General features: G+C 44.3%; 3 protein-coding genes across 9 annotated transcripts; 2 read left to right on the plus strand and 1 right to left on the minus strand.

The window, feature by feature from the left end:
- Window positions 1-616: 616 nt before the first annotated feature.
- faap100 (FA core complex associated protein 100) lies at window positions 617-26,963 on the minus strand. 7 transcript variants are annotated; one of them, XM_061264625.1, is made up of 19 exons: window positions 25,499-25,780; window positions 25,186-25,304; window positions 24,173-25,002; window positions 23,894-24,050; window positions 22,926-23,781; window positions 22,674-22,793; window positions 22,453-22,539; window positions 22,224-22,292; window positions 21,152-21,195; window positions 20,906-21,068; window positions 20,703-20,821; window positions 19,195-19,376; window positions 18,855-19,047; window positions 9,094-9,210; window positions 8,551-8,664; window positions 2,728-6,654; window positions 2,524-2,666; window positions 1,653-1,769; window positions 617-1,602 (listed from the first exon to the last, which is right to left on the minus strand). In XM_061264625.1, the coding sequence occupies exons 1-9, from the start codon at window positions 25,640-25,642 to the stop codon at window positions 21,178-21,180; spliced, it is 2,400 nt and encodes a 799-aa protein (XP_061120609.1). In that variant the 5' UTR covers window positions 25,643-25,780; the 3' UTR covers window positions 617-1,602; window positions 1,653-1,769; window positions 2,524-2,666; window positions 2,728-6,654; window positions 8,551-8,664; window positions 9,094-9,210; window positions 18,855-19,047; window positions 19,195-19,376; window positions 20,703-20,821; window positions 20,906-21,068; window positions 21,152-21,177. The 7 variants fall into 7 exon arrangements, with proteins under 7 accessions (XP_061120609.1, XP_061120607.1, XP_061120604.1 ...); XM_061264623.1 differs by having other exon boundaries at window positions 617-1,585; window positions 1,653-2,666; window positions 2,728-2,793; XM_061264620.1 differs by having other exon boundaries at window positions 617-1,585; window positions 1,653-2,666.
- fscn2b (fascin actin-bundling protein 2b, retinal) lies at window positions 14,983-21,119 on the plus strand. The gene is given in 6 exon segments (XM_061264626.1): window positions 14,983-15,381; window positions 15,923-16,021; window positions 16,185-16,911; window positions 20,239-20,395; window positions 20,467-20,588; window positions 20,668-21,119. Coding segments are annotated over 5 exon segments (1,551 nt in total). The 5' UTR covers window positions 14,983-15,381; window positions 15,923-15,928.
- birc5a (baculoviral IAP repeat containing 5a) lies at window positions 26,258-27,278 on the plus strand. The gene is made up of 4 exons (XM_061264627.1): window positions 26,258-26,456; window positions 26,560-26,669; window positions 26,885-27,002; window positions 27,078-27,278. Exons 1-4 carry the CDS (start codon window positions 26,349-26,351, stop codon window positions 27,168-27,170), a joined length of 429 nt encoding a protein of 142 aa, XP_061120611.1. The 5' UTR covers window positions 26,258-26,348; the 3' UTR covers window positions 27,171-27,278.
- The last annotated feature ends 474 nt before the right edge of the window (window positions 27,279-27,752 follow it).

A 27,752-nucleotide genomic window follows, 5' to 3' on the forward strand; every position in this document is an offset into this window, starting at 1 on the left:
AAGTAATGCAAATTAATGTCATTGCTTTGTATTTTTTACACATGCGCATTGGAGAGACAGGTAGCATTTTTAATAGTGTAGTTTAAAGTTAAAAATGAAGTATTTTCGCATATAAGTAAATGGTGCGTCAGACAGGTTAGGGCAAGTTTGCCACCATTAGATGGCAGCCCTCGGAATTCAACTAAGCTGTCTACAAAAGCCAGTTTAATAAAGACGCCGGTAATGAGATCACCTCTTTCTGGCTCACTTGAACACCATCTAAACAGGTTACGGTGTGGCCTTTACTCACGTGTTTTTGCAGACTTAACTCTGAACTGGGCGCTATCACAGTACTGGCAGCAAGGTTGGCCGTGTTGTTAAGCAACATGAGACTAACAAGTGCTTTGAATTGAAGGCCCAGATTCTGGAAGTTTGATGTAATGCTTATAAATTCACTTTGGCAGCCCTTTCCACTGTATAGTAACAGGCCTTCTGCCTAGTCAGACTGCAAAGGAAGATGTTAAGACCTGTAACAAAACATCGATTAGTTTCAGATTCGAGATGCAGCATCAAGTGAGGCACATGGTGTATGACTGACACACCAAAGTTGCCTTTATTTACAAAGATCACCCACAGGAACAAAACAAAAAGTCAACTTTATTCACAACACCCGCGTGACGTTTCAAACGGAAAAAAAAATGGCTCTGACTTTAACAAAATAAAGGCTTTTACTCGTATAACACATACGCATCAACATGGAACAAGATTCTGAATTCAGTGGCCATTCTACAGCAGGGTTGCAAAAAGGTTTGCCAAAGAGAACTTTCATTGGTTGCAACGTAGACTTTTTACGCTTCGACACACTTGTCATTTGCATCTATCTGTGTCAGGCTACTTGACTTTTGTCAATTACGAATGCATTCAGTTTTCTTTGTACGGTAAATAGGTATACTTGACACTGCATATATTACATTACATGTTTTGACTCATTTGTTTAACACATATTTCACAATTGACTTATTGAGAATGTATCGAACAATTCCAGTTTGTATTTTCTCATTTAACTCAAAATATGCAAGGTAGACTTTACATACCATGTTGAAATTGAGACCTTTTCACTTCAGTTCACAATTTAATTCAGGTACACTACACCATTACAGTTTAACTTTACAGTTCACTTTATGTATTACAAAAACACTTTAAAACAATATTGCACAATGATAGCACTGAGAAGAAAGAGGCATCATGCAGACAGACAGTGTGCACACCCAGTGAGAAAGTGGAGGGAGGGCAAGAAAGTGCGAAAGGACAAAAAAAAAGTCATACTCTCCCTAGATGTTGGCTGCTTTGCCCTCGCAGCCTCACCGCATCTGCACCCGCCTCATGTAAGCCGCTCGGCACGGGCGAAGGTCCACTGAAGGTTCTAACCCACTCCAGGCCGGTGTTTGACGTTTGGACTCGTCCTCTGCCTTGCACAACTGCAAAAAGAAAGACAGCACTCAGTTGCATGCGGTTCACTTCTGTCATCGTACTCCGTGACCGGCAGATGGTACTCATCTTCATTTGAGGAACTGCTTCCATCCCTCCGACACCAAGTGAGCGAGCCCTGCGACAGACAAGGAACTGCGATTAAAAAGTGTAAACTATCCTTGCATCTTTGATTGCCATGTCACCTCTGGCCAGCCATGCATCAGGTGACTACTTTTCTTGGGGTGATTTCTTCCTTTGCTCGCCAATCCCGGGGCTCGTGGCCTCAGTCTGCCGGCCCCGTTTCGTGCAACTTCTTTCACCTTGCAAGACACAAGCACAAAAATTTCGCTTGCGCGGTCGCTTGCCGTTGCTGCGCGTTTGCACTCAATCAAGGCTGCATACATATTGGAAAATCAGTGATAATTTCCATTGCATCATGCCAGAACTTGGGATGGAAATTAACTATTCTATCTGAATGAGATCAGTTAGATGTTAACTTTAACTCTCAATGACTTAAATAACTAAAAATTACAACTAGGCAAAAACACAATTAACCACATTAAATAAATCTTCCATTTCTTCAGGTGCATGTTTAACAGACTACCATACGGCAGCTTTCCAATACACGTGCAGCCCTACACACACACACACACACACACACACACACACACACGTCACCATTGGTGTCCAAACGGCAGCCTAGGGGATATTTGCCACTAAAGGCCATTGGACATGGGCCACTTAAGGAGCGCCAAAATAAGACTGTCAACGGCATAATCAATCATTAAGATATACCATTACATGTCAAATCATCTGTTCAAAACAGATATACAGTAGAGCTTTATCCTCATTTTCGCAGTGTCAAGGTCAGGTTTATCAAGACACCATTTAAATTACCTTCAAAATCAACACCATTTTGTAGCAGTAGCAAAAAATATTTACACTTAATAGCAAAATGTCATGATATATTAGTGTTTAATGAATTAGTGTCAAAGAAACCTGAATTTGTGTCAGTATACAGCCCTCAAACAGAAGTTTGGACACCACTGTGAATTAAAAAGAAATCAATTTCACGCATTGAAGCTGCGCAGGCCGACGCCTCCAGGGAAGGAAGTCTCCCTCAGAACCCGGCTGGCTGCAGGATACTTCAGAGTGATGCCACCCGGCCAGCCCGAAACGTCCACCTCCGCCAGATCGTGTCAGGTCTCAGTCGCCATCTGCAGAAACACAAACAATGTCAGAAACTCAAAGCGCACCTCATGGAGGTCACTTGCTTACTTGATCACAGCTGATAGTTACTCTCTTGGTTACAGTCGCTGAGTGCTTCCCCCTTTTGCAATCAGCCTGCAAAAAGCAGAACATACAGTGAGTTGTGCGCTGCTCGCGTCATGTCTTGGCACCCTCGAGCGGTGCTTCCTCGTGGCCCGGCTCACTCCATCGACGCCCTACACCGAGGGGAGAACAAAGAATGCAAGTACGACAGTGGCAGGTTAGGAAAAAAGACAAAATGTTACACGTCATTGCAAAAAGACAAAATGTTACACGTCATTGCAAACTTGGACATTCTGGACCAGCTCGCTCCAACGCCGCCGTACATCGAGGGGAGAACAAAGAATGCAAGTAAGACAGTAGTAGATTAGAAACAGACAAAAGCTTAAAATAGTCAAGTCATTTCCTAAAATTGGACATTATGCTCCACGTCAAAGTTCCGTTTGTGTTTCCGGCACCTCGTGGACCAGCTCGTTCTAATGTCGCCCTACTCTGAAGGGAGAACAAAGAAAACAAGTACAACAGTGGTAGGTTAGAAAGACAAAATGTTAGTCAAATCCTGTAGCAAAATTGGACATGGGTTAGAAAGACACAAAACGTTACAATAGTCAAGTCCTATCGCAAAATTGGACATTCAGCTCCATGTCAAAGTTTTGTTTGTGTCAATCGACGTAACGAGGTCTTCCCCCAAATGCGCAGTCAATGACAATCCTCACACAAGAGAACGCTACTCTGGATCCAGACAAGCCACAACCTCAACCACAACTACAGCACACCTCTTAAGCAAGTCCAACCATCAGTCCCCCAAACACTGTCCACTCCAAAACCCTTTCCGTCGTGCACCCATAACCAAAGCGCATCCCAGAGCTCCACACAGCCCCTCCTGGTCACATGATCCCCACAACTTTAGCGTAGTGCACCCATAACCAAAGCGCGTCCCAGAGCTCCACATTGTCCCCTCCTGGTCACATGATCCCCACACATGTCAACTTTTGCGTGCTGCTTGATTTTTGACTGGGTGTAGAATTTGTCCTTTCCTCATGCCCTTCGGCTCCTCTTCCAGCCTGCAAATCATGCATCACCATTAATTATGTGTTGATAACTTCAATTGGCATGAGAATGTGACAACCATAGATGAACTCACCTCATTTTAAAGTGCATTACCTCTGTCACTAAAACCTCAAATCTTGCGTCTTGCTTTAAATAAGAAAGCTGCAGTTGTTATTTTAAGGCTACAAAATAAAAAAACCTAACGTGAACAGACATTGTGTACATATTGGTGTAATATAGACACGAATTAAACTGGCAGGTTCGGCGAGCGTTGCATGTAGCTGCAACATCTTACGTACAGCACGAACGACGCCATTATAGTAAAATAAAATGTGTTCAAAATTACTCATCGGCAATGCAAGTGCACAAACCGGAACATTTTCTTATCCCCATTATACTTGCAGCATCGTACCTGCAGCAGGAGCTGCGCAATTATGACGGAATAAAGAAACGCGGACGATTTGTCAAACAAACATTTGCATTCAACTCCCAGTAAAAACCACCACGTGGGAAAGAAAAGAAAAGAGCTGGCCAGCTTTAAAAAAAAAAAAAAAAAAAACATTCGAAATAATGGCACAAAAACCAAAGAGCCCACCGTGCTACCTGCAGCAAATGAAAGTGAACTGCGACGTTACTGTGATTTGCTCAAACGCTGTAGCGGTCCTCAAGTGTGAAAATCCTGCAACAAGCAAAAAGGCATCGTGAGAAACGGCAGCAAACGACAAACATTCGCTCATGTACAGACCTACCTGCGAAGTGGACACGCGAAAGGACGCCATTTTTGCTCCACCCGTATTTAATAACGCCTTTCGTGCACACCTGTCTTCAATTTACCTACGGGCCTGACGTCACGTCCGCTAATCCATGGCAACCTTCTTCTCCTGTTTTTCCAACGGCGCTTTGCACACTAGCGCCACCTCGCTTTCGTCGTTCCAAGTGCAAAGTTTTGAATGTGAATATTTGACTTGAATTTGACGGGTTTCTTTCATTCTTTGTTATTTAATTATACAATTAATAAAACAATTATTTTGAAATCAAAATATTTAAGCTTGTATTTCTTTATGGCACGTTCAACCTTCAATAAGGTCACTTTAAAAATGCTTACAAAAAAAAACGCAAAACAAAAACCACCACATTCCACCCAACAATTCAAACTAACCATTAAGTCCTGCAGTATGAACCTAACCTAGGAGGAAGCTTGATGAGGGACACTTCTGATACACTCCCTTTTATCTTTGGCACAGATACACACACACACACACATCACACACACAAACGAGTAAGATTGGGAATATCTTGATTAGGAGGCTTAGGTGGTCCTGGGGAAATACACTCATCTCTCGCTCCCCCCACCCTCGTCTCTCTGGCATGTTGTTATCTCCCGGGTCCAAATGTTTGGAGATATCTTCACACACACACACACACACCTGATGGCAAACAAGCTCAGTTGTCTCCCCTCCTCGCCTGTCCTTTCTTCTCACAGCCTTGACCGGACCCACGGCCTGTTTACAAAGAGTCGAGGCCCCGCCTGACATGCCGTTTAGTCTCATTTTAGTGAAAAAGCAGAACCGGGGTGGGGAGGGGTGGGGGGGTGTTCCAGGCTTGAGAAGATGCCTTCTACCTCAAATCCCTTTTCTAGAAAATTGGATTTCTTACCATTTGAGTAAGCACATTTGCATTTTGTACAGATAATGAACATTTTCTGCACTTGCTTGCTTCCTTCCTAGTCGCTGCTATATTTATTCACGGCACCTATGTGAGATAATTAAATTAATCTCTTTAAGTCCAATCAAAGGCATCAATGAGAAGCGCTGCGAGATGCACCGTTCTGCTGAGAAAAATGACAAGCAGCCTCATAATGACGGAGGGCATGTTTGCGCAATGATATACGGCCGGAGGAGGAGCCAAAGTCGGCTTTTTACAAGGCCGCAAATGTGTGCAAAAAGGGGCGCCGGGTTAAGGGGACTTGCTTTATTGACAATGTCGATTATAATTTCAATTTTTAAGTATCCAAAGCCCCAACCTGTGCTTTTGGAATGTCAATGCGCTTGCTCTTTGTGCGACGCCATTCGTCGTCCTCAGGTGGGGGAGGAGAGCCAGCGCTACAATAGATTTCCATTGGCAAATGCGCTGAACAAAAGACTTCTATGGCTCATATTTTTAATCAGTTTCACTTGTGACTAAATAGGAGGTTCACTTTGCGAGCATGGCTTTTGAAGCAGTTGAAGAAGATGAACCTCCCTAAACACTCATCAACAAAACACTAGTACGGGAAAGTTCTTTCAGCATTCATTCTGTATCATTGCATAATAGACTCTGGATCGGAGATTGACACCAACAAGATTACAGGACAGATATGAACAATCTTGATCATTCTACTGAAATTCCAGCAGCGGACCAGTGCAAAGAAGATGACTGACATGAGTACACACACGCTCACAATTGCAAGCGCACACACTGCAGCCTCTTTATCACTCTCATTCACACGCACGCCTCTGATCTGGTTGACTGGGTTCCGCTCAGCACGTAATGAGTGGACTATGTGCTTTTTATTTTTCTTAGTCCCCTAATGTTGACTCATGCTCAGCTGCCTGGCGCGCGAATGTGTGTGCTTTTGTGTGTGTCGACACGCTAACAGAATTCTTCTTCGTAGATTCACAATAAGTGCTGATGAGGTGTGATCAGTGACTGTAACCAAAAACTATTGCGGACATGTATAAAAATGAGGTGGTGGTGATGTTCAATTTTTCAACCGACTGGCTGTTGACAGCCTGCGCTGGTTGCGCAAATACGCAAGCACACAACACACAGATAGTAAAGCTGAAATTTAAGTTACTGATCAAAACGTACCGTCAAGACACCTCATCCTCCATCAATGGCGTTGAGCTAAAAAAAAGTTCGTTCATCACACATTTTCACACAAAAACAATAGCATGAATACATACTCATGCACATACACACAATGAGACAGGTATTGCTTAGTGTATGTGTTTAAGAGCCGTGTGTTCCCAAGTAATTGAAAACAAGGCGGTATCATGTGGGAAAATGAGAAGCTTTGAAAGATTCCGTGAAGTCAAACATTACCACAATTAAGTATGTGAGCATTGGAGGATGTCTCTCTCTCTCTCTCTTTCTCTCTCTCTTTCTCTCTCTCTGTCTGTACAAAGACAGGAGCCAGCAAGGCTTTAACACTACCGCACTGATGAATATTTACAACCTAATTCTATTTATTTATTCCAAACTGACTGTTCTTTTGCTTTTGTAGCATTTGTCTAGATCCCATACCATCCAGTGTTAAGATTCTTTTTTCTGTCCAATTGTCTTATTGTTTTTGTCTCACAAAAGCTGGCATTTGAACAGGGGTGTGTAGACTTTTAATATCCATGCATGCTATTATATTGCATTTTAGTATTGATTTCTTAATTTGCTATATTTCCATAATTGCGACATGATGGCAGTGGCATTAAGAGATGGATTAAATCGGGTAAATCCCAATTGGAGGGGCCAGGTATAAAATCCACAGCCTGCAACTGGTGTGATGAATCAGTGACTCACGTAGCAAATATTGCAAGAGTCGACAAAAAAAATCGGGGTTTTTTTTGCCATCTTCCTGAAATCAGCCATCCAAGCATACCTGTGATAAATCGTCTAATTTGCATAGCCATGATGCGGCTGTTTAAGACGATGATTCTCAACCGCCTCCAGTTGACGTGGTGATGACCCACCTTTGATTTATCTAGCGGCCTGCACTCAGGTGCTGTTTTGTTAACAGGATTGAAGTCATTTCTAACTGTGTTTTATGACTGGACTAAGATGATCACGCACACACTTTTGGAGGCGCTAATTCAATCGGCTGACAGGTGAACATAGCAAACAAGCATCCATTATGGACTACCAGCTAATTGCTAATGGTAGGTGGGGTGGCTGAAAGATGGTCGATGGGGGCTTTATCTTTCTATCTAGCTAGCATTCTGGTATATTCGTACAGGGCAGCTTTTTATTCAGCATTCTTTGGGGAATTTGCGCCCTCTTGTGGAGACAGGGTGTTTTAAAGGATTTTGCTAATGAACAGTAGAGGGAGAGGTCATCAAGACCAAGGAAATCTTTTTTTTTAAGTTAGTTGTTGATGGAAAGTGATTAGAAATGTCATGGCCGCAAACGTGTTTTATCAGCTTTGAGTTATGATGAGATGTCATTTTTTGGTCATTGCTTTTGAGAGGGAATTTATTCCTAGAAATTACAAACATTTTGGGATGCTCTCCAGCCCCTGAGACCAGAGCTAAACTGTAAGCCCACCAAACAAAGATGACATCTCAGGCTCTGGTGGCATCAAACTGGAGGTGACATTTAATAATTTCTCATCTTCCACTCGCGCTCCCTCCCCTCCTTCATCATTCAACTCTCCATTAGAATTAAAGATAAATCTTCTCCCATACACAAAAGAAATACAGAGGGAGAGGCAGGGCGGTGATGAATGAGCGTCATTCATGCAAAGACAAGATCTTTTTGGAATCCTGGCCCCCGCTTTGTTTATTTACTCCCTCCATGCAACCTCCGTTGCACCACATCAGCAACACCATGATGCTGGATGAATGGCCGGAAATGCAGGCAGACCGTCAGACAGATGAAGTTGCAGGGGGGGAATAAATAATATTGTTTGAATCCAGATGAAAAGAGGGGAGGATTTACAGTGAGGAGAGGGAAAAAGGGAAACTTAGAAAGGACACAGAAGATGAAGCAGGCAGATTTGAGGACTCGGAATAATACAATATAATAATATACCGTCATTAAATTGTCATTATCCATTCATCCATTTTCTGTTGTCGTCATTACAATAGGGGTGAGCTGGGCGACAGGCAGTGGTGGGCAAAGGGTCCATCAGTCCCGGGCGTCCACCTCAGAGGGGCCAGCCCCAAAAGAGAAATTTTGAAAAGAAAAAGAATTAAAACGCAAATAAACGCACACATAGGATAATATATATCCTAATATATGTGTAAAGCTAGCTAACTAGCTAGCAGCAACTTGCGTACTCTTCGCATGTTGTGGGTATCAGAAACAGAATTTGCAGTTCATTGAACAGAGATGCTAATCATACAGTAACTAAGGAAATGAAATACGAAACACATGACTTCATTTTGCTCAGCAAAAAAAAGAAGCAATTTTTTTAAAAAGATATAATCAGTTTACTTCTCTTCATCAAACAAAATATGAGTGATAAGCATCAGAATACTTATCCTTCTCTTTACTTGTCACATCCTTTCAAGCACTCAGTGCAGCCCCAGAGAAATTCGACTCCCAACTTTCGAATTAGAGATAAAAACATACCTCTTGAATTGCTTGAAGGGAGCGCAACATCATGCGGACTACACGTGGGTTTCCTTGTATTGTTGCCATGTCTTCAACGTGACCTCATGGTCGACTGCGTGGACTCCATTTTCCCATCTGAAAGAAACACCAAGAAATCTCATTGGATCAACTTTCTTCACCAGCTTGTTGCATGTTGGATTTTGTGTTGGTTGTGAATGTGGATCTTGAATAGGCGCTGTGTTTGTGTTGACTGACGCGAGGTCACAAAAGGGGGCTTGGAAAATTGATTAAATTCTTGGTTCATGTTTAACTCACAACTTGTGCTGCAGTATTAAGCACCTCAGTCGTGAGCCTTGGCTTAAAAACACTCGCTGTCTTCATGTGAATGTTAGAAGAAAACATGAAGCTTTTTAAATAAAGATTGAGTCCCTGTTTTCTTTTTTTTGCATTCTTTTCCAATTTGGGTTTGCCAATTTTATGGAAAAAAAAAAAAGAATGCATCAATGCCACGTTATTAAACAATGTCAGGAGGGAAAAAAAGTCGATTGAGACACGATGTTGTTTGTCTCACTTGTGAGTTTCTCTCAGGTCGTCATGATAGGTTGCCGCATACTCGGCACATTCTATGCGCTTGAATGAACAAAACATCATTTCAAGGACAAAAATAAATTTGGGAGTTGCTAAGGCTTGTGTTGTTGTGTGCAAAACAGTGGCAAAAAAACAGCAATAGTCTCACAAGCTGGTGAGACTACTGTAGATGAATGTATATTTATATGCACACATATACATACACAAACACACACACACGGTGCTTTGAGAATCTATGGAGCCTGGGGCCTTGGGGGAATAATGGTTAGCAACCTGAAAAATGCCCTCATCACCAAGGCCTCTGACATTAATAAATGAAATAGTTGAGGCAAAGACATTAATCCACACTGATGCTTCTCTTTGTGTGCAAGTGTATGTGTGTGTGTGTATATTTATATATGTGCTTGTGTGTTGAGTGTAATTCAGATTCTTCCCCATCCATCTCTACACTCTTTAGACAAGGTTCATATACCTTTTTCAAGGTCAAATTCAAGCACATTCCAGGATCCATTTGTTTTGAGTTTGCCGACACCTTGCAGCTGCGATACACGAAACATTTATGCATAAACTCTACACAATATTATACTGTTAAATCAAATTAAATCTGATAAGAGAGAGAAAACCACATTTCGTGTATTGTTTTTGTTTATTTGTTATGCAAACAAGCTGCACCGTTGTTGTAGAGAATGCAATTTCATAAAATAAACCATGGTGGTAGTAATCTAGACCAGAGATGGGCAATTTCAGAGGCCAGAATTAGCTCTAACTAACATAACCTGTTTCACAGGCCCCAACAAGGCTAATTGTTTTTTACCGGAGACCAATTTTCCTCCTCTTTGTTATGACCATTTAGTCTCCTCTCCTCATCCCGTCATTGTCTGTACCTGTCCCCCCTGACCCCTCTTCAAACAATGTATATTTGGGTCTGTCTATGGGGAGATGGGTCATTATTAATCTTGCCCCTAGCTTCAGGCAGCGTTGTGTGTGTGTGTGTGTGTGTCAGACAGAGAGAGACAGTGTGTATTTACGGTTCCCAAAGAGGTGAAGGAGAATGTTTTGCAAGCGCTCTCCATAAAAGCAGCATGCAGGGTTTCGGGTGTGTGAGCATTTTTGAGCAAAGCAAAGTGCATTTTACCATGATGGATAACGAGAGACCCCCATTCTTAATGCACACTCACACAAGGCAGACCCCCATGAGAAATGAAGGAGAGGCAAAGGATGGGGGGGGGGGGGGTTCGAGGGAGAGCCCCTCTTCCTCCTGAACTCATTAAACGTTGTCCTCTTCGCCCTCCCTCCTACACTCCCACAATAGCAAGCAGCGGCGTGCATCAATAACGCCGGTGACAGCACAATGGGGGACGGGTCAAGACAAGCAGCCAGCAATCTCCCTGGCAACCAGCACTATGGCCGCCATCGCCGTGACGACAATCGCCCAGGACACATAAGCGGGGTCCCCTTCCTGCGGGACGCCACACGGCGAGAGCCGCCGCGCCCTGCTGACACCGAAGCCAGATAAAATTTGCAAAGTGCATCGGTTGACTGACTCATGTCACCACCAAAAAAATAAAAATCACTGATTTCAATTCCTAATTTCTATCTAACATTTGTGTTGACTTGAACTAACAAAATGCAACTGTGTAAAATAAACTGATGCAAAAAAAAAACAATTGAAAGAGTTGCTGTTTAAAACACATCTTCTACTTTGTTACACGTTTTTAACAAGTAAGTGGGAATTTAAGACCCGCATTTGATTAAAATAGCAATAATGTTTAAGGCCTTTAGGGGCTGTGTAGTTGTGAGAGCGAGCAAACAATAAATACAGAACATAATTGAAACTGGTAAATCTTATAAGGTCAACCATTACAAGGCTTTAGTGCTTAATAGACTTAAATCGAGCTGACTAAATCAGGCGATTAATTTTCATATACTGTGCAGGGGAAAAAGGCTTTTGTCGTGTATTGCTGATGCCCTCGTGTGAGTAACAATATTCCGATGACGCACGATTTCCTCGGACGTTTAAAGAGCGAATGGTCGAGGTTCTACATATGTACTTTGGTTTTGCGGTGCATTTTGTTATTTCAATTGCCAGGTCATTGGAATCATCTTAAGTCCCTGTTGCTGTTTTGATGCATGATGGAAGCAAGGAAGGATGGATGGATGGATGGATGGATGGATGGATGGATGGATGGATGGATGGATGGATGGATGCTGCATGGACAGATGATAGGTAGATGGTTGAAGGAATGCACGAGTGATGGATGGTTGATTCATTTCAAGTGCGAATGGATGCCAGAATGGACGGATGCTGTAGCTATAAACACTAATTGGATTAAGTTCTCCTGCCTGTTCATCTTTCCTAATATAATGACCTCATTAAAGGTTAGCCGTGTCACGACGTGTGTGTATGTGTGTGTCACATATAGGTGATGTCAGAAGGCCATAAATCATGCACTAAAACTGTGCGCATCCTCAGGTAAGGTGAACACAGACGGAATGCCGGGACGCGTTGACTCAGTGTTAAATATCACGCGGTAGTCGTGTATTTCGTACTTTGTCGCCGTTAAAGAGGCTCGCTGTGACATGTTGATAAATGTGAAGCGAGACCACGGCGCCGAGACGAGGAAGCGCAAGCGAGCCCACGGAGCTCGCGAGAGGGATATTTCCCTTCCTTGCGGAGGGAAAACAAGCCGAGGAGGGGCTCTACGAGGAGGGAAGGCCAATCGTGTAGTGAGGTGGGCTTCCAGTTTGGAGTCTAGGCCAATGAACGGTGGGATGAGGGGTCCCCACCCCACGTGGGCTCTGATTTGCCAAAGGACAATATCAGGCTTTGGACCAATAAGAGCCGACTAAGGTGTTAATCTTTGCGCCGATTGGCTGCGTGTGTGTCCCGGTCTCCCTCACTCATCACGTTTAGCCCGTTGATATTAACTCCTTCCTATCCTAGGAAGAAACCGCTCTGCCCATAAAACACAACCCTGCACTGTAATAGCCAAATGTGAATTAATGAATGATCCAGGGGCGGTTTGTTTTTAGAAAGGCAATGTATCAGTTCATCCGGACTGTTCCAAAGCCTCGCTTGGGAACAGATTTAAAAGAAAGGAACACCAGGAGCTGCTTTTTAAACCTTTCCCTAATCATAATGACAATTAGCATGCAAGAGAAGCGGTGATATTAAAAGCACATGAGAAATGCAAGCATTGCATGCGGCGCAGAATAAACCATAACATTCTATTCACACATAACTTTGTGGGTCTAACCCCCCCCCCAAAAAAACACGCTCCTGTTGTGCAAACGCGACAGCCTAGTTTTAATTGCATTGATGTTTCAGGTTTGATTCGCTTCTGTAAGACCCCCCCATCCCCATCCCACTTGCTCCTACCCCCATTAAAAAGCCAAGCATTAAAAGCAGCCATTTAAAAGGGCTTCTTCATTCATTCTTCTCAGGGCTGTGCAGTCGCACAGGCACCAACGGTAACGAAACAAGTATCAATCTTCTTTCCCGTTTTTTTCCACCTCCAAGAGATGTACAGTAAAGTATAGCGACTCCCCCCCCCCCCCCCCCCCACACACACACACACGTACGACTGGCTCCTGGAATACAAGGCTCATACCGCCACTCAGCGGTGGCTGTAGGTACTACAACCTGCATGAACGCACAAACGGCACCATAGATGCAAAGTCCAAGTTTGACAGGAAGAATCACAAGGAGAAGGTTGCAATGCAATAGATAGGACCAAGGTGGGGGACAACAATCCAGTGGGAAACGTCACATCCTTCTGTCCCGGAAAACGGATGGATGGATGGACTGAGAGAAAGGGCGAGTGAAAAAGAAGAAACGAAAACAAATAAGCAGGTGATCTCCTGTTCACAATTTGGAAAAGGAGTGTGGGGAGCTTACGTGTGGGTGTGTACACATGGGACCGGAGGGGGGGGGGGGGCTGTGGAAGTATAACGGGACGCTGCAGGGTGCGAGCCAGCCTCCCGCAGTCCCAAGTAATGGCAGAATAGAAGTTAATAGGGGAGGAAAAAAAAAAGGCCTGTAGGCTGTTAACTCCAAAATGGTCAGTTTTGAATCCTCCCTCCCAGTCACTCCCACCTCTCTCTCTCATCCCGTCTTCCCGTGCAATTTCATGCCATCATTCCACCGTTCACCTTTCAGATTTTCTCCCCTCGCCATCTCGTTGCCTTGCCCTCTCTTCTTTCTTCCTGGTCCCGCTCATCTACCTCTTCCCCCCCCCCCCCCCACTCTCCTCCCCCTCCCTGCTCTGTGTCTCCTTGGAGGAGGTGTAATGATAGCTATTTGAGTGTCATCAGAGGGCCGATGTAATGGCCTATAAAGCACCATCACACGGTTGCCACGGTGAACCTGGCACGGCCACCTCGCACAATAAAGAGGGAAGAAAAAAAACATCTGGCAGGCTATCGACAGGCGTCCGCGTGCCGACAGCGGCGGGCTCGCCGGCACATCAGCAGACGATGACGCGGGCCCCCGAGGGCCGCACGGTCTGAATTAATGGCGCGTGAGATAGAACACACATGAGGGGGAATTACAGTGGAAGTGATAATAGTAACAGTAATGAAAATAATGGCGCTGATGACAATAACGCTGTTTGACTTTTTTCTGTGCAGTGTTTTTGTTACCTCAACCGCAAACATCACAAGTGTGGATGTCATGACAAGGGAGGATTCAATGCATTCAAATGTATCATCTGTTTTCCTCATTAATTGCGGTTGCCATGCAGCCTAGTGGTTAGCATGCCTGGCTCGCTGTTCTGATGTTTTTTGGGTTCGAATCTTGCCTGAATCTTGGGGCGGTCGGTGTTTACCGACTTCACGTAGGCGTTTCTATGGTGCGTGCAAATGTGCCTCGGCAAATGTGAGGCATCGGCGGTAGATTAGCCACGTTGAGATGATTGGGTTGAGGATTAAAAGGTTTTGGGAAAAGACACGTTTGTTTACCCGACGAAGAAGTCTAACAATCGGCTGATTGGAGAAGCTGATTACACGCGCTAACACACAAGCACGCGCATAGGGTGGGAGTTGGAGGGGTACACAAAAGTCTGCTACTTGGTCCTATTAGAGCTGATGCAGGGAGTGTGCAATCAGAGAAGGTGTGTAACTAAAGCCTCTGTGTTAGAGGGTAAGGGGAGCTGGAGAAGAGCAGGCACAAGGAGTGCTCTGGTTACTATCAGCCTGTGCCTTATCTTCATATGCCAGAGAGTAAAGAACAGAGCAAAAGTTGCGAAAAAGAGCAGGCATCCTTTTGTGATGGACACCTTATGATCGGAGAAAAAGGAGTACTTGGATGGTTGAGGATGTTCTTCCCTCTTGGTCACACTTAAAGAACCTGGTAGACCGAGGTCAAGTTCAGAAAATGAGCAGAAGATGACTAGTAAATGAAGCTTCGGGATGAAGCAGTCAAAAACGCTGGACGGGTTCAACAGGCGAGAGGGGGAGGCGGCACACTGAAGATGAGGAGATAAGCGGTCGAGAGCAAAATGAGTCCACGCGGCACAAGAGACCGACGACAGGCTCTCCGCCGAGGGGCTTGACTCAAGCCTTCGCCGCGACTAACCTGATTAGGCAAGTGGAGGCTGGGAGGGGAGGTGGAAAACCAAAGCAGGAATTACAACAGGTCATTTGGTGAAAGAAGACTCTTAAATCTGGGAGCCGGAATTAGAGCTGAAGAAACAGCGGCGAGGAAGCCACAAAACCACAGTAAGTAAATTAGGAGGCTGCGGCTGGAAAACTATCGCGAAAGCCATGGGTGGGGGTCGGAATTTGGCGGTCTCTGGAGTGCTTTCGACGCTGTACCTTAATGAATTGATTTCCTGTCTTAGCCATGTTTGCGTTTCATCACTCCCCATGACATCACCTCCATTCGTTTTTTTCCCCCCGGCCCCTGTTGATTTAGCAGAGTGCTACAAAGAAAGGAATAAATCTAAATTAAATGCTAATTCTCCCACAACAGCATGAGTCATTGGTAATTTTGTCGGATGGAGGAAATCTACCTTGTCAGCGCTGCAATTAACTGTAACAACTTCCATTAATTTATAAAATGGAATTTTAGTTTTCTCTCCTACTACGGATTGAAAGAATTATTTGAAGTTAGACAAGTGCGGCAAACAAAAGGGCAAAAGAATTGGGAACAAGCGGCATGAATGCTGCTGTTTTTCAAGGCCATAAATTTTATGCGTTGAACTTTGTGGAAACAGTTTGGAGAAAGTTTATATAATCTATCTTGTGTTTTTGATTGTAGGTCGAAATGCCGTCCAATGGGAATCATGCTTTGACGCTTCAGTTTGGTCTGATCAACCACGAAGGCTGCTATCTCACAGCTGAGAGATTTGGCTTTAAGGTTGGGAGGGGAAATCTAATTAATTGCTGAATTAATTAATTGAATACAAATAATAATCAAAAGTCCAATCATTCACTGGGCGACATGGCTAAAGGCAATCAAATTGGACCATCCTGAAAACATGACAGGTGCCGCCTAACACTTTGCTATCCTTGTCTGTCAGCTCAATGCTTCAGCTCCAAGCATGAAGAAGAAGCAGATCTGGATTCTGGAGCAGGAGTCTCAGGACACCCGGGTGGTGTACCTGCGTAGCCACCTCGGACGCTACCTGGCCTCCGACAAGGACGGCAAGGTGAGCTGCGAGGCGGAGGGCCGCCACTCGGAATGCCGTTTCCTCATCGCGGCCCATTCGGACGGTCGCTGGGCTCTTCAATCCGAGCAGCACCTCCGCTTCTTCGGCGGCTCCAGGGACTACCTGTCCTGCTTCGCTCAAGGTGTCACAGACGCCGAACTGTGGGTGCTGCACCTGGCTCTGCACCCGCAGGCCAACTTGTTGTCGGTGGCCCGCAAGCGCTACGCCCATCTCTCGGCGGAGGACGGCGAGATCTCGGTGGATATGAACATTCCCTGGGGGGTGGCCGCAATCCTGACCCTCGTCTACCAGAGCGGCAAGTACTGCCTGAAGACCTGCGACGGCCGCTTCCTCAGCAATGATGGGAAGCTGGTGAAGCAAAGCGGCAGGACCACTACGTACACGCTAGACCTCAAGTGTGGAAAGTTGGCTTTCAAAGACTGTGAGGGGAAGTATTTGTCTCCCATGGGCCCCAGCGGCACCTTGAGGTCCGGTCGCTGTTCCAAACCGGGCAAAGATGAACTATTTGACCTGGAGGAGAGCCAACCGCAAGTGGTTCTGACGGCAGCCAATGGGAAACACGTCTCCATGAGGCAAGGTAGGTAAAGCGCCCCTTACATACAAAGCCTCTTAGTCGAGACGTATCACTTGGACATGAAAAGGTGAAGTTGCCAATCGTGAATGTGTGTGTGCTCACGTAATACTAGAATGAATGAACTCCGACACATGCGATGTCTAGTAATTGTGTTGTTCCGAGGTGTGAAAGCACAGCATTGTTTTCCGAGTCCTTTAATCAATCATAGAAATGTACTTTATTTTTTTAGAAGAAGAAAAAAAAAATGTCTGGCTTTCCCTGTAGTGGCGTTGCTGGCTAATGCTGTTAACGCGCTTTGCTTTTTTTTTCTTCCTGCTGGGCCTTGTGAAACAGCTGCTTGTAACCTATATTGCGCATGGCAGAATTGTGTTGATATTGCATTATGTATTTACGCTTTGGTCTTGTCACAGGGCAGTTGAAGTGGGTTATTTGATCAGCGCGAGGGCGGACATGGCAGCGTTGATGGATTACAGCTGCTCCGCATCAGCTTCAAAGTCCATTCTCGTCCGAAACAAGGCCGCGTTTCTTTCATGCGTGTGCAAAACTCAAGATTGCGATTGCGGGGCTCATTTTACACCCAAGTAGAAGTGCGCTACAAGTGCTCGCTAAGTGTTTGGTTGCTGAGGGTTGAAAGGCACGCGCTGGTCTGATTGGGGATGGATTAGCATACTGTCAGCATGCTGAGCCACTGGCTGCAGATTCTTGTCTGCGGGCTCGTGTTACTCCACCCCGGCTTGCTGAAACCCAATCTGGCCCCCGTTCATTGTTAGCGAAGGGGGGTGGGGGGGGGGGCTGCCGACAGAAACCAAATGACCGGGAGCGGGTTAAGATTGATTGGCTGAAGGGAAGGACTGGAAATGGCGAGAGAGTCCGCCGCAGCTCTCTCTGCACATTGGGTGTAAATTTCCATCCTTGCATCATGCCTACAGTAGGTTTTCCTCGCACAAACAAAAGCTTCATCTTCCACAATCACACAGGCCCGCACACACTAACATAATGTCCCGCTGTGGCGAGTGGGTGGGGGGTGAAGTGTGTTGAATTATTAATGAAGTTAGTCCCCTGTTCCTGGAAGGTAAAGAGAGCGTCTGCTTTCAGAAACACAAGCCCCCGCCCTCCCTTTGGTCAAAAGCTTCTTGAGTCACCTAATCTAACCTAACCCACTGACCGCTGACTCCCTAACAATACGGCGGAAAATGCTCATGAAGGGGTCAGCAGCAAAAAAAAAAGGATATTACATCAGCAGTAGGCAATGCATTTACGCTACAGAGAGTACGGAAATATAAATATTTATTAATATTCTATTTTATTTACCTTCATCTATGAATGTTAGTGGAGAGAAGCGTACCTCTGCTGCTCGACAAGATGATAAAAGGAGACGGAGGTGAAAGGGAAAGCGGACGAGGGAGTAGACGACATGGTGTTTTGGGGATTCTTAAGAACCGCAGTCAGTCACCGGACCTCACTTTGCGCGCCTTCTGGTTGCTAATGGACTCAGCGAGTCCAGTAATCAAAGAGGCTTTTGATGTTATTGAGATGAGAGATGCTGAAGATAATGACAATAAAGTCTTTCATTATTTATTCATTTTGGCTTTTTACGCTTATCGTGTTGCCTGAGCAAAAGATTATTTTTCCATCCAAATGCTCACACGGACCCAAGGAAGAAAGTGGAACTGAAAGGAGTAACATGAAAAGCAAGCCCAAATGCAGAAGAGCAGGATAGTAGTTTGGGGGAAAGAAGAAATAAAGAGAGGCAGGAGGGGGGGGGGGGTAGTGGCATCAGCTTGCCATTAATAATAGATGGCAGAGCTGATGGATTAGTTGGACCTGCTCCACTTTCAGACTGCAGGTAGGACAAGACCGTTCTGGGGCGGCGTCCCAAAACGGAGGAGCATGCTAAGATTCTATCCGAGGGGCCGATTGTAAACAAGGAAAGTGAACTTACGTACCTGAAAGCCGATCGCCGCTGCGACGGCGAGGCCTTCTTCTTCTTGTGTATGCTTGAGCAAACCTTGCGATGGCCATCAGCACACCTTTTGATATTTTTCAGATTGGTTCCTCAGATTTCAGCGTATCCAATCTCTTTCCTCCTCAGTCCTCCCGTCCATAGACGGCATACCGGCTGCGAGGTCCAGCTGGGCCCTGACGGAGGATCATTTCTGGGTTGAATTAGTGTGAAATGGACACATGGAATAGGTAGACAAAGCATGACATTGACTCAGGATGGAGGAGACTATATGAAAGTAACCCCCCCCCCCCCCCCCGCCACTCTGCTTCAGACATACGTACCTCATATCAATGATGAGTCACGCCTGCACACGAACTCCCCCACTGATGCCTGATTCATCACGAGTTAATAAGATGGGCATTAACGTGTCCAGGTAGCTCAGAGAGCGGGCGTGACATCTTTGTCGCGTGTCGTCACACTTTCACTTGTCTCTCTTCCACATGTAATTGAAATCAAAATCCACCTGGGGGAGAGAAAATAAATAAAAATCAGAAAATAAAGGCAATCTGCTGAAATAATAAGGGAGAAGTATAGCATATTAGATTCATCTCCATTTGCATCCATATTGTCTTTATAGATTGCGTGATGGTGGGGAGAAAATACAGCAATGTTCTTTACCTTTACTGAACCAAAGCACTTGGTGGTTTTCTTCACTCAAAACTATTTTAGTTTAAAAATGTCCAAGGTCAACATTTTTCAAATAACAACCAGTTTTTTTTTGCCTCTTAAATCAAATCTCACCTCTGAATACAAGTAATACATTTATACATAATATAAGCTTTCAGGCTTTGGAAAAGCCCTTCTTTCCTTTCCTAAATTAGCTTATTAACATAAATGCACTTCCATTTTTGTTCTGCCTACATTTGATCATCGCTTTCTTGAGAGTTGAGTGGCGTTGCCAATTATCTGCACATCCTGCTAAGTGTGGACCTATAAATCCAGCGCTCTTCCTGTTTTTTTTTTTTTTGCTTGATTCTTTTATTGAGGAGATTGAGGGGCTAGACGGGCAGCACTCGAAAGCTGATTATATCCGAAACCCAGCTGTGAAAGAGGGCAGATAGGCAGGCCCCCAAGGTGGGGCAAAGGTGGGGGTTGGGGTGAGGGAGGAGGGTCAGGGGTGAGGAGCTACAGAGATTATTAGAGAAGGATGACCAGAAAGAAGAGAGAGATAAGCGGACCGTTGTTAAGAGCTTAGTAATATTCATGGGGGATATTGCGCAATGCATCTAATTAAAACCTGCACTGTCTTGTGGTCATGTGACTTGTCGCATTTCTCTCCGCTCTGATCACGAAACGGGTATAAAACTTTGCTTTTTCTTTCCCAGGCGTAAGCCTCGCCGCCAACCAGGAAGACGAGACGGATACGGAGACGTTTCAGATGGAGATGGACAAGGAGAGCAACAAGTGTACTTTTCGAACCAGCCGTGGCAACTACTGGGACCTGGTGGACCACGGAGGCATCCAGAGTACAGCCACGCAAGTGTGAGTGGTGGGCTCATTCTTTATTAAGTTCAATCAGTGGGCTTTTTAAATATATTTCTTATTTTATACAGTTCAGCCAACACCATGTTTGCAATGGAGTGGATTGGTCACAAGATAGCATTAAAAGCAAACAATGGTAAATATATCTGCACCAAGAAGAATGGACAGTTGCTAGCTGTCAGTGATTCTATAGGTGAGATTTTAAATTCCCTACAAAATCTCATCTCAGATTTATCTTTGAGTAAATTCGCTGTGTTTTTTTTTTTTGTCAGGGGAGGACGAACAGCTGAGTTTGAAACTAACCAACCGGCCCACGTTGATCCTCCGAGGTGAGAATGGTTTCATCTGCCACCACAAGAACTCCAACACTTTGGACGCGAGCAGATCTGTTTACGACATCTTCAGTCTGCAATTCAGCAACGGGGCCTACCATATTAAAGGTCAGCACGCCAAATTGGGTTTAAATGAAATGGTTGTCCATCATTCTGTGCTGTAATGCATCGTTTTTACCCCGGCAGGTGCGACCGGTCGCTTCTGGTACGTCAACAGTAGCGGGCTGGTGTGCTCAGACGGTGAAGTGCCCGAGGATTTCGGCGTGGAACTCCCGGAGCGCGGCCGCCTCGCCATTCGCAGCAGGAGCGGCCACTATCTGCGCGGCGACCAGGGAGGCACGCTGAAAGCAGACGGACTCAGCTTGAACAGCTCGGCTTTGTGGGAGTATTAATAAAAAAGGGGGGCGGGGGGTAGAAAACGTACCTGTGACCTCGCTGTTGGTTCTGTTGTCATGGAGACGGCAGTGCCTAGAAAATGAAGTTTGAGGTACAACATGGAGGATGGATGGGGGGGGGGGGCCCTTATGATTTATTCCAATTAGTAGGTTTTCAAATGCCTCACATCATGATGGAACCTTTTGCATATTTTTGAGAGCAAGCAGTCTACTTCCATGCTCGCTGTTTCTTCAAGGAAAGTGTAATGACACCTCCTGCTCGTGGGGGGTCATTTGAGAAAGACACAGGGACTGTCAAGGGAAAATGGAGGTCACCTTTTAGACAGAGTCCTCATTAGTGTGGTACAAGTGGCCCACGGAGTTTATTAGCACATGAGATCAGGTTTCGAGAGAGTAGATTCTACTGGACTGTAATTAACACTCATTCCCACTACATTAAATAATCACAGGTTTTTTTTTCTTCCCTTGGTGGGAATGCAGACAAAGTAGCGATGGATATTGGACTAGAAATCGTGGTGAAACTATAGCACGTTCCTACAGTTCACTTGTACCTGTTGGAATTTAATCAACTCAAACCAGTTATGATTACCGATGACAAAGTGCAATGATCATTTCCTATGCTTGGTTTTAACTTTTGCAATGAAGACAATACTGCACATTTATTTCTTTTTCTAATTTATGATCAAAGCTTTTTGTGTGTTGTCTCAATCTCTTCGTTTATTTATTAACTACAAACATGTTTTTGCTGACTTTGCCTGGATAAACACATTTGACAGTAATATGCTGCCCCCTAACGGAATATTGATGTATGAGTCATCAATACTCCTTTTAAAAGATCGTCGTTTAAGTGTGGTCTCTTTTTTTTTTTATAAATATATATTTTTTAATTGCGTCTCATTTGTTAAAACAGTTAATTTTAGCAGGATTTCTTTATGGAAGTTCTTTCACAGTTATCAGAAGACACACTTTATTGCTGTCAAATGATTCATATGCCCAATTACAATATATGAAGACAGGATACTTGCGTAGTTGTTAAATAATAAGCAGAGAATTTTCATTTTTTCTGAGTGCTTCATACACACTGAGAAGACATGACGTCACCTTGCTCGTGGACAGGCCTTCACCAAAATTGCAGGAGACTCGACTTTGCCGGAGCTGCTGCAACATTTTCTGACAATCAGATGAACAAAAACAGATCTTGTATTTAGGAGTAAAATGTTTAGTGATGAACGTTACGGTAAAACATTTAGTAACTATGATTACAAATAATTTGGGAAGTGAGTTTTTGCAGTTTTTTTTTTATTTTATGAACAATTTATTAAAATCTTACCTCAGCGCACTGTAGGGCTTCTCTCATACGTAAATTCTGCATTCTGATTGTGGAAGAAGGCCTTTCAGGCACCCTCTGCAACAAATTCTGTATCAAAGGCAAAAGAGATGTTGATTCTGAAAGGCAGCAAAATATACTCAGAATAATTTTTTTGGCCCACTCATTAGATTTCTACTTCCTGAATTCGGTCCAAAATGCAAAGGTGCAGGTGCAGTTGTAACCTGTATTCTCCGCAAGACTGCATGATGCATTCCACACACAGCTCCCAATGAGCAGCTCTCAACCTGAAGCTCCACGATGGCCAGGGACTCCTCCTCCACCGCACCGTCCTCTGCAATAACCTGGATGAGAAAGCCAAAGCCCATCAGGCATGCAACTGGCATTTTTCCAGGCTAAAAGAACAATTCGGGTTCAGAACACAAATCAGATGAAATGCCTTTTGCAATATTAAAGCAACAAAATGTGCATGTGACCTCTTTTGTGATCAGCTTTATTGTGTGTCCGTTTGGTGCTCGAGCGTGGACGACAGAGCTGTCGATGGCCATCTTGTCTCCTTGCATCTTCACACCTCCGTGGCCTTCACAGAGAAGCCAGTCCAGCAGCGTGACACACATGTTTGAAGGTATCGCTTTTGATCTCCCCTCTGAAGGTTTCAACACGCCCCTTAGTAACTGCGACGACACCTTAATCATCATAGAATGCTGATGCTTCCCCGCATTCCATTCTTCGCCACGGCGTGATTTTAAAAGGGCCCAGATGGGATCCGCCGTGGTGACGTCGTATGGTCGAGATGCAACGTTTCTCTTTGACGGGCCGACCACCCTCAGAGCGTGCAGGTAATCCACCACCAGCGTGTTCAACGGTAAACTGACAAGACCGCCATCTGGAAGTGGCGTCGCTGCTTCCTCTTTAAGGAGGTCCGAGAGTGAGAAAGTGAGGGAGAAGGAAACGCTACAAGGTAACAATGAGTCTTCTGCAGTCGCCAATGGCAGGGAAATCTCCAGTTTCTCGCCTGGTTGAACATTCGGAAGAGGGAATGAATAATGTGTAGAAGAGCTTTGCTCATTGGTGGAATTGCACAGGGAAGATGCGGTGATGTTTAATGTCCATCCTTGCTCCAGAATATGACAACTTCCATTTTCCAGGATGCATTTCAAATTTAAGGAGTCTTTTTGAAGCAAAGTGATCCAGCTGGTAATGGCGTGACATTGGATTGGAAGCGTCCCACTGTCTGCTCCAGCTTTCAATAAGAAGCTGATGTTGAGCACCTGATTCAGCTTTTTCAGGGTTTGGTTTCTGGACTTGATTGATGCTTTCAGCACTGATGCTCTAAAAGGAAAAATAAGTTAACTGAATTTTTAATGACACATTTTAATTTTTTTTCTTCCCAGCATGTTAAAATTTGGCTCAATGCCACGGCAGCAATGTGGAAAATCCATACCTTCTAGAAACATTTCCAATAGCTGACAGGACATCTTTGATGCTACGGCCAACGTGTGACGAGGGAAGATGGGATGATCCGCCATCTTGCAATTTGACAGGCAAACTAATATTTCGGAGCTGCCCTCTGCAGGACAGTCCTAGCAGCTGAACTTGACCTGATACAGAAATATTTGACATAAATGCACTTTTGAGTCACAACATCAGAACTGAATTTATTTTTACCTGTGGTTCTTAGTGATTCCATGTCAAAATTCCATGACTCACTGAGTTTTCTTACCTTCAGCGTTCCTTGCATGTCCGGTCAAGGCTACGACCTTACACACATTTAAACTGAAGACATTCGGAAAGGCGGCAGCTCCTTTTCGCAATCCTGCTTCTTCAGTGAAAGCAAGTGACAGATCCAGACCCAGCAAGTCTGAACCAGTGCTGTAGTAAAGGCAGCAACTATCAAGGCAGGCACACACCACAGGTCCAGGAACACACACCTCGGTAAAAGCGGTTCTGACGCCTCCTCCTTCCCGTCCTGCTCGTTTGGATGTGACAAGCACAAATTTGCCTTGTTCACCCAGTGCCACCAAACAGCCTACCGGTTCTGGTCGGGTCCCGGTAGGTGAACCGACAAACACCACAGGCTGCTCGAGGCTGTGGAGGACTCTGAGCTGTGATCCTGGAACACGATGAGCGGCAAAACACAGACGACCGTCCGGCAGACCGCAGAAAACAACCGGTGATTTGGCTAGGGAAGCGTCAATCCCGAATAGGAGTTTGAAGAGGACCGGCTCGAGGGAGACGTGACCACTTGGTAAGCTCGACGAGGATGCTGAATCTGCAGAGTGGACACAAATCAGCACTGGCCTCCTTTCGCCGGACTCATCTGAGTCGGATATCAATGGCACTTCAAATGAACCAAGTGTTTGATAGCCACTGAATTTTGACACTTCAGCTATTTTGTAGCGTGTCAACAGCCAGGATGTTTTTGTCCGCTTGAGATTCAGCAGCACAGAGTTGATCACGAGTAGGGCTAATACTCCATCTTCTCTGATAACAAGTTGCTTGGGGGATACACTAACACGAGGCACAGTAGAGGATGCTTCCAAGCTTTGAACCCTAAAGTGAGCAGAAATCACTTACATTAGGGGCAGTATTTCCCAAATGTTATTCCCTTTTCCACGCTACTATAATTACATCCATGACATTTTATGAATACTGTCTTTCTGATATAGATGATTATCAATAAACAGCAGTTGTAGTAGTGTGCAGGCCAGTGATATATGGAAAAAAAGTTCTCACCTGGAGGGTAAAGATGAGAAAGAGATTCCATAAACTCCACTGCAGCAGGCCACATAGAGGGTCTGCTTGTCTTCATTCAATACCAGGTCTCTCACAGGGCCAGGAAAGATGAAGACCACCTGGAGGAATTGAATTATTAGCGGGGGGCTGGGTGATTGTATCGATTGATCCGATTCAATTTCCATGGGTTATTTTTAAAAGTGATATAAAAAGTGACCCGTTATCAATGCTTGCCCCCCAAAACTGTGGCATTATTGTGGGATAAAATGTCCCCTAGAATTTGAGAAATTATGAAAACACATTCTAAACTTGCCTTCAATTGTCTGTCTTGGTAGTTGTATACGTAAACCTCGTCGCCTCCAGTGCAAAGGAAAACATGGGAGCCCACTCTCAGGGTGCTTGACGGTGAAGAAAAGCCAAACTCTGTCAGCGTGTCAACTGCACATCTGCCTTGCATCACCGCAACTCGAGAAAATCAAACGTGGCTGGAAATAGAGACAATTCACGATTTGCAATTAATATATTTAGAAAATTTGACGTCCATTATGTCCAGGTTGTTGACACCGGATGAGAAAAAGAACATTTCGCGCGTCGAATTCTGACCAATAGCAGTTGAGAACATTCTTTCTCTGGTGTTTAATGGCAGTTGGTAAATAGCAGTTTGACGCATTACTGCCACCGACTGGATAGTCGTTAACATTACGCCAAAGAACGTAGTTTACATTAATTTTGATACGGCCTAATAATACTACAATTTTGCTTGTTGCAAAAGCTCAGAGCGTATATAAACATTGCCATTTCCCTCTGGAATTTGACCTGATACCAAACAACGGAACTCAGTTCTATTTATGGAGCACTTTAAGAACAACAGGAAACTTGTCTGTTGTCAATAAAGGTAATAATTTAAATTAATCCAAAATACTGTCAAAATACTTTTTTCCCCCTCAAACTACTACATATAATGTTGCATAAAATGCTTTGGTTCAACTGGAAGCAGATTGACCACTAGGTGGCAATAATCATAATGCGCGTCTGTTTTTACACCTTGAAGAAAAAGAAAGCATCATCCAATCAAAACGCATACTTTTAAAGGCGACTGGGATTTGAAAACCGTAGTGGCGACAAATATATTCACACACAAAAAATTCACAGAGCTACGTAAAATGGAGCCGTTTCACGACGATACCTTTAAAATGTACATTTACGAGAATAGGTTGCAGACATTTGAGGGGTGGCCATTCGACAAAGACTGCGCCTGCACGCCGGAAAACGTGAGTATTTGTTGTTGAGCCCTGAGCTAACCACGTAGCCGTTGAATAGCAACAAGTTTAAAACAAAAATGTAATCAAATGTGTTGATCATGCGTTTCCACAGATGGCAAAGGCTGGCTTCATACATACGCCTTCGGATCCCAGCCCAGATGTCGCCATGTGTTTCTTTTGCCTTAAAGAGTTGGAAGGCTGGGAGCCCGATGATGACCCAGAGTAAGATGTATACATTGCTATATTGCTCTACACACCTCAGCAGTTTTTTGGGACTCTGCTCTTACACAGCAAAATACTTGAGCCATGCAAGTTTGCAATCCAAGTGTTTAAAAGCAGCAACGTGTACAAAACATCACAATGTACATTTTGTCTAAAAGTACCTTCAATGTTTAAGATGACTTCCTCAACTGCTTAATTGTGTCTCCATTTGACAGGAAGGAGCACAAATCCCATTCACCTTCATGTCACTTCATTGCCCTGAAGAAGAACGTGGAAGATCTGACCGTGGAAGAGATTTTAAAGCTGCAATTGGAGAAGCAAACTTTTGAAGTTGTATGTTAAATGAGATTTTATAAATATGACTGTAAACATCTGTATATCTAATGCCATGTTTTCTTCCACTTGCAGAAAAAATCCTGTAACCAGGCCATGCAAAGGTTTAAGGAGACAGCCAGTAAGAAAAGAGCAGAAATAATCAAGTCAGTACGGAGTGAAGATTAGCAAATGGAGTACACTGGTGTGTCATTTCTGTATCTATTTTGACTTTTGTGTCACTTTGTGTGTCTTCATTCAACCTGTTTTTTTTGCCTCACCTCTGTTTATGCTGACACTCTTACTACAAAATCTGTTCGCCCCCCCCCCCCCCCCGATGTGTTTTTATTCCTTCACCTGTTTATGCTGACACTCTTACCACAAAATCTTTTTTTTTTTTATATATATATAAACATATTCTTTTGTTGTTCAGACATGTCTGTGTAAATATATAAGCGTAAATGGAATGAACACTTCAATTAGATTACCAATGTCTTGTAAACTTAACATCCCAGTTTCAAAAGGATTGCATAAGGACATATTGCGCCCTCTTGTGGAGTCACTTGGCAGAACAGATGCCATTTCAAAGCTCACCCACTTGAGGTGAACCATGACCCTAACCTGCCTCGGCATCAGAAGCATCAAGCACACAGTTGGGGACAGATAATTACTTCAGAAATAATTTAACAAAAGAAAGAAAGCATGCATGCGAGATATTTACCCTATTTTGTTGTCCTCCCAACCAGTGCAACATTTCCAAACACAATGCAG

The sequence above is a fragment of the Syngnathus typhle genome, linkage group LG18, assembly GCF_033458585.1.
Source record: "Syngnathus typhle isolate RoL2023-S1 ecotype Sweden linkage group LG18, RoL_Styp_1.0, whole genome shotgun sequence".
Lineage (NCBI taxonomy): Eukaryota > Metazoa > Chordata > Actinopteri > Syngnathiformes > Syngnathidae > Syngnathus > Syngnathus typhle.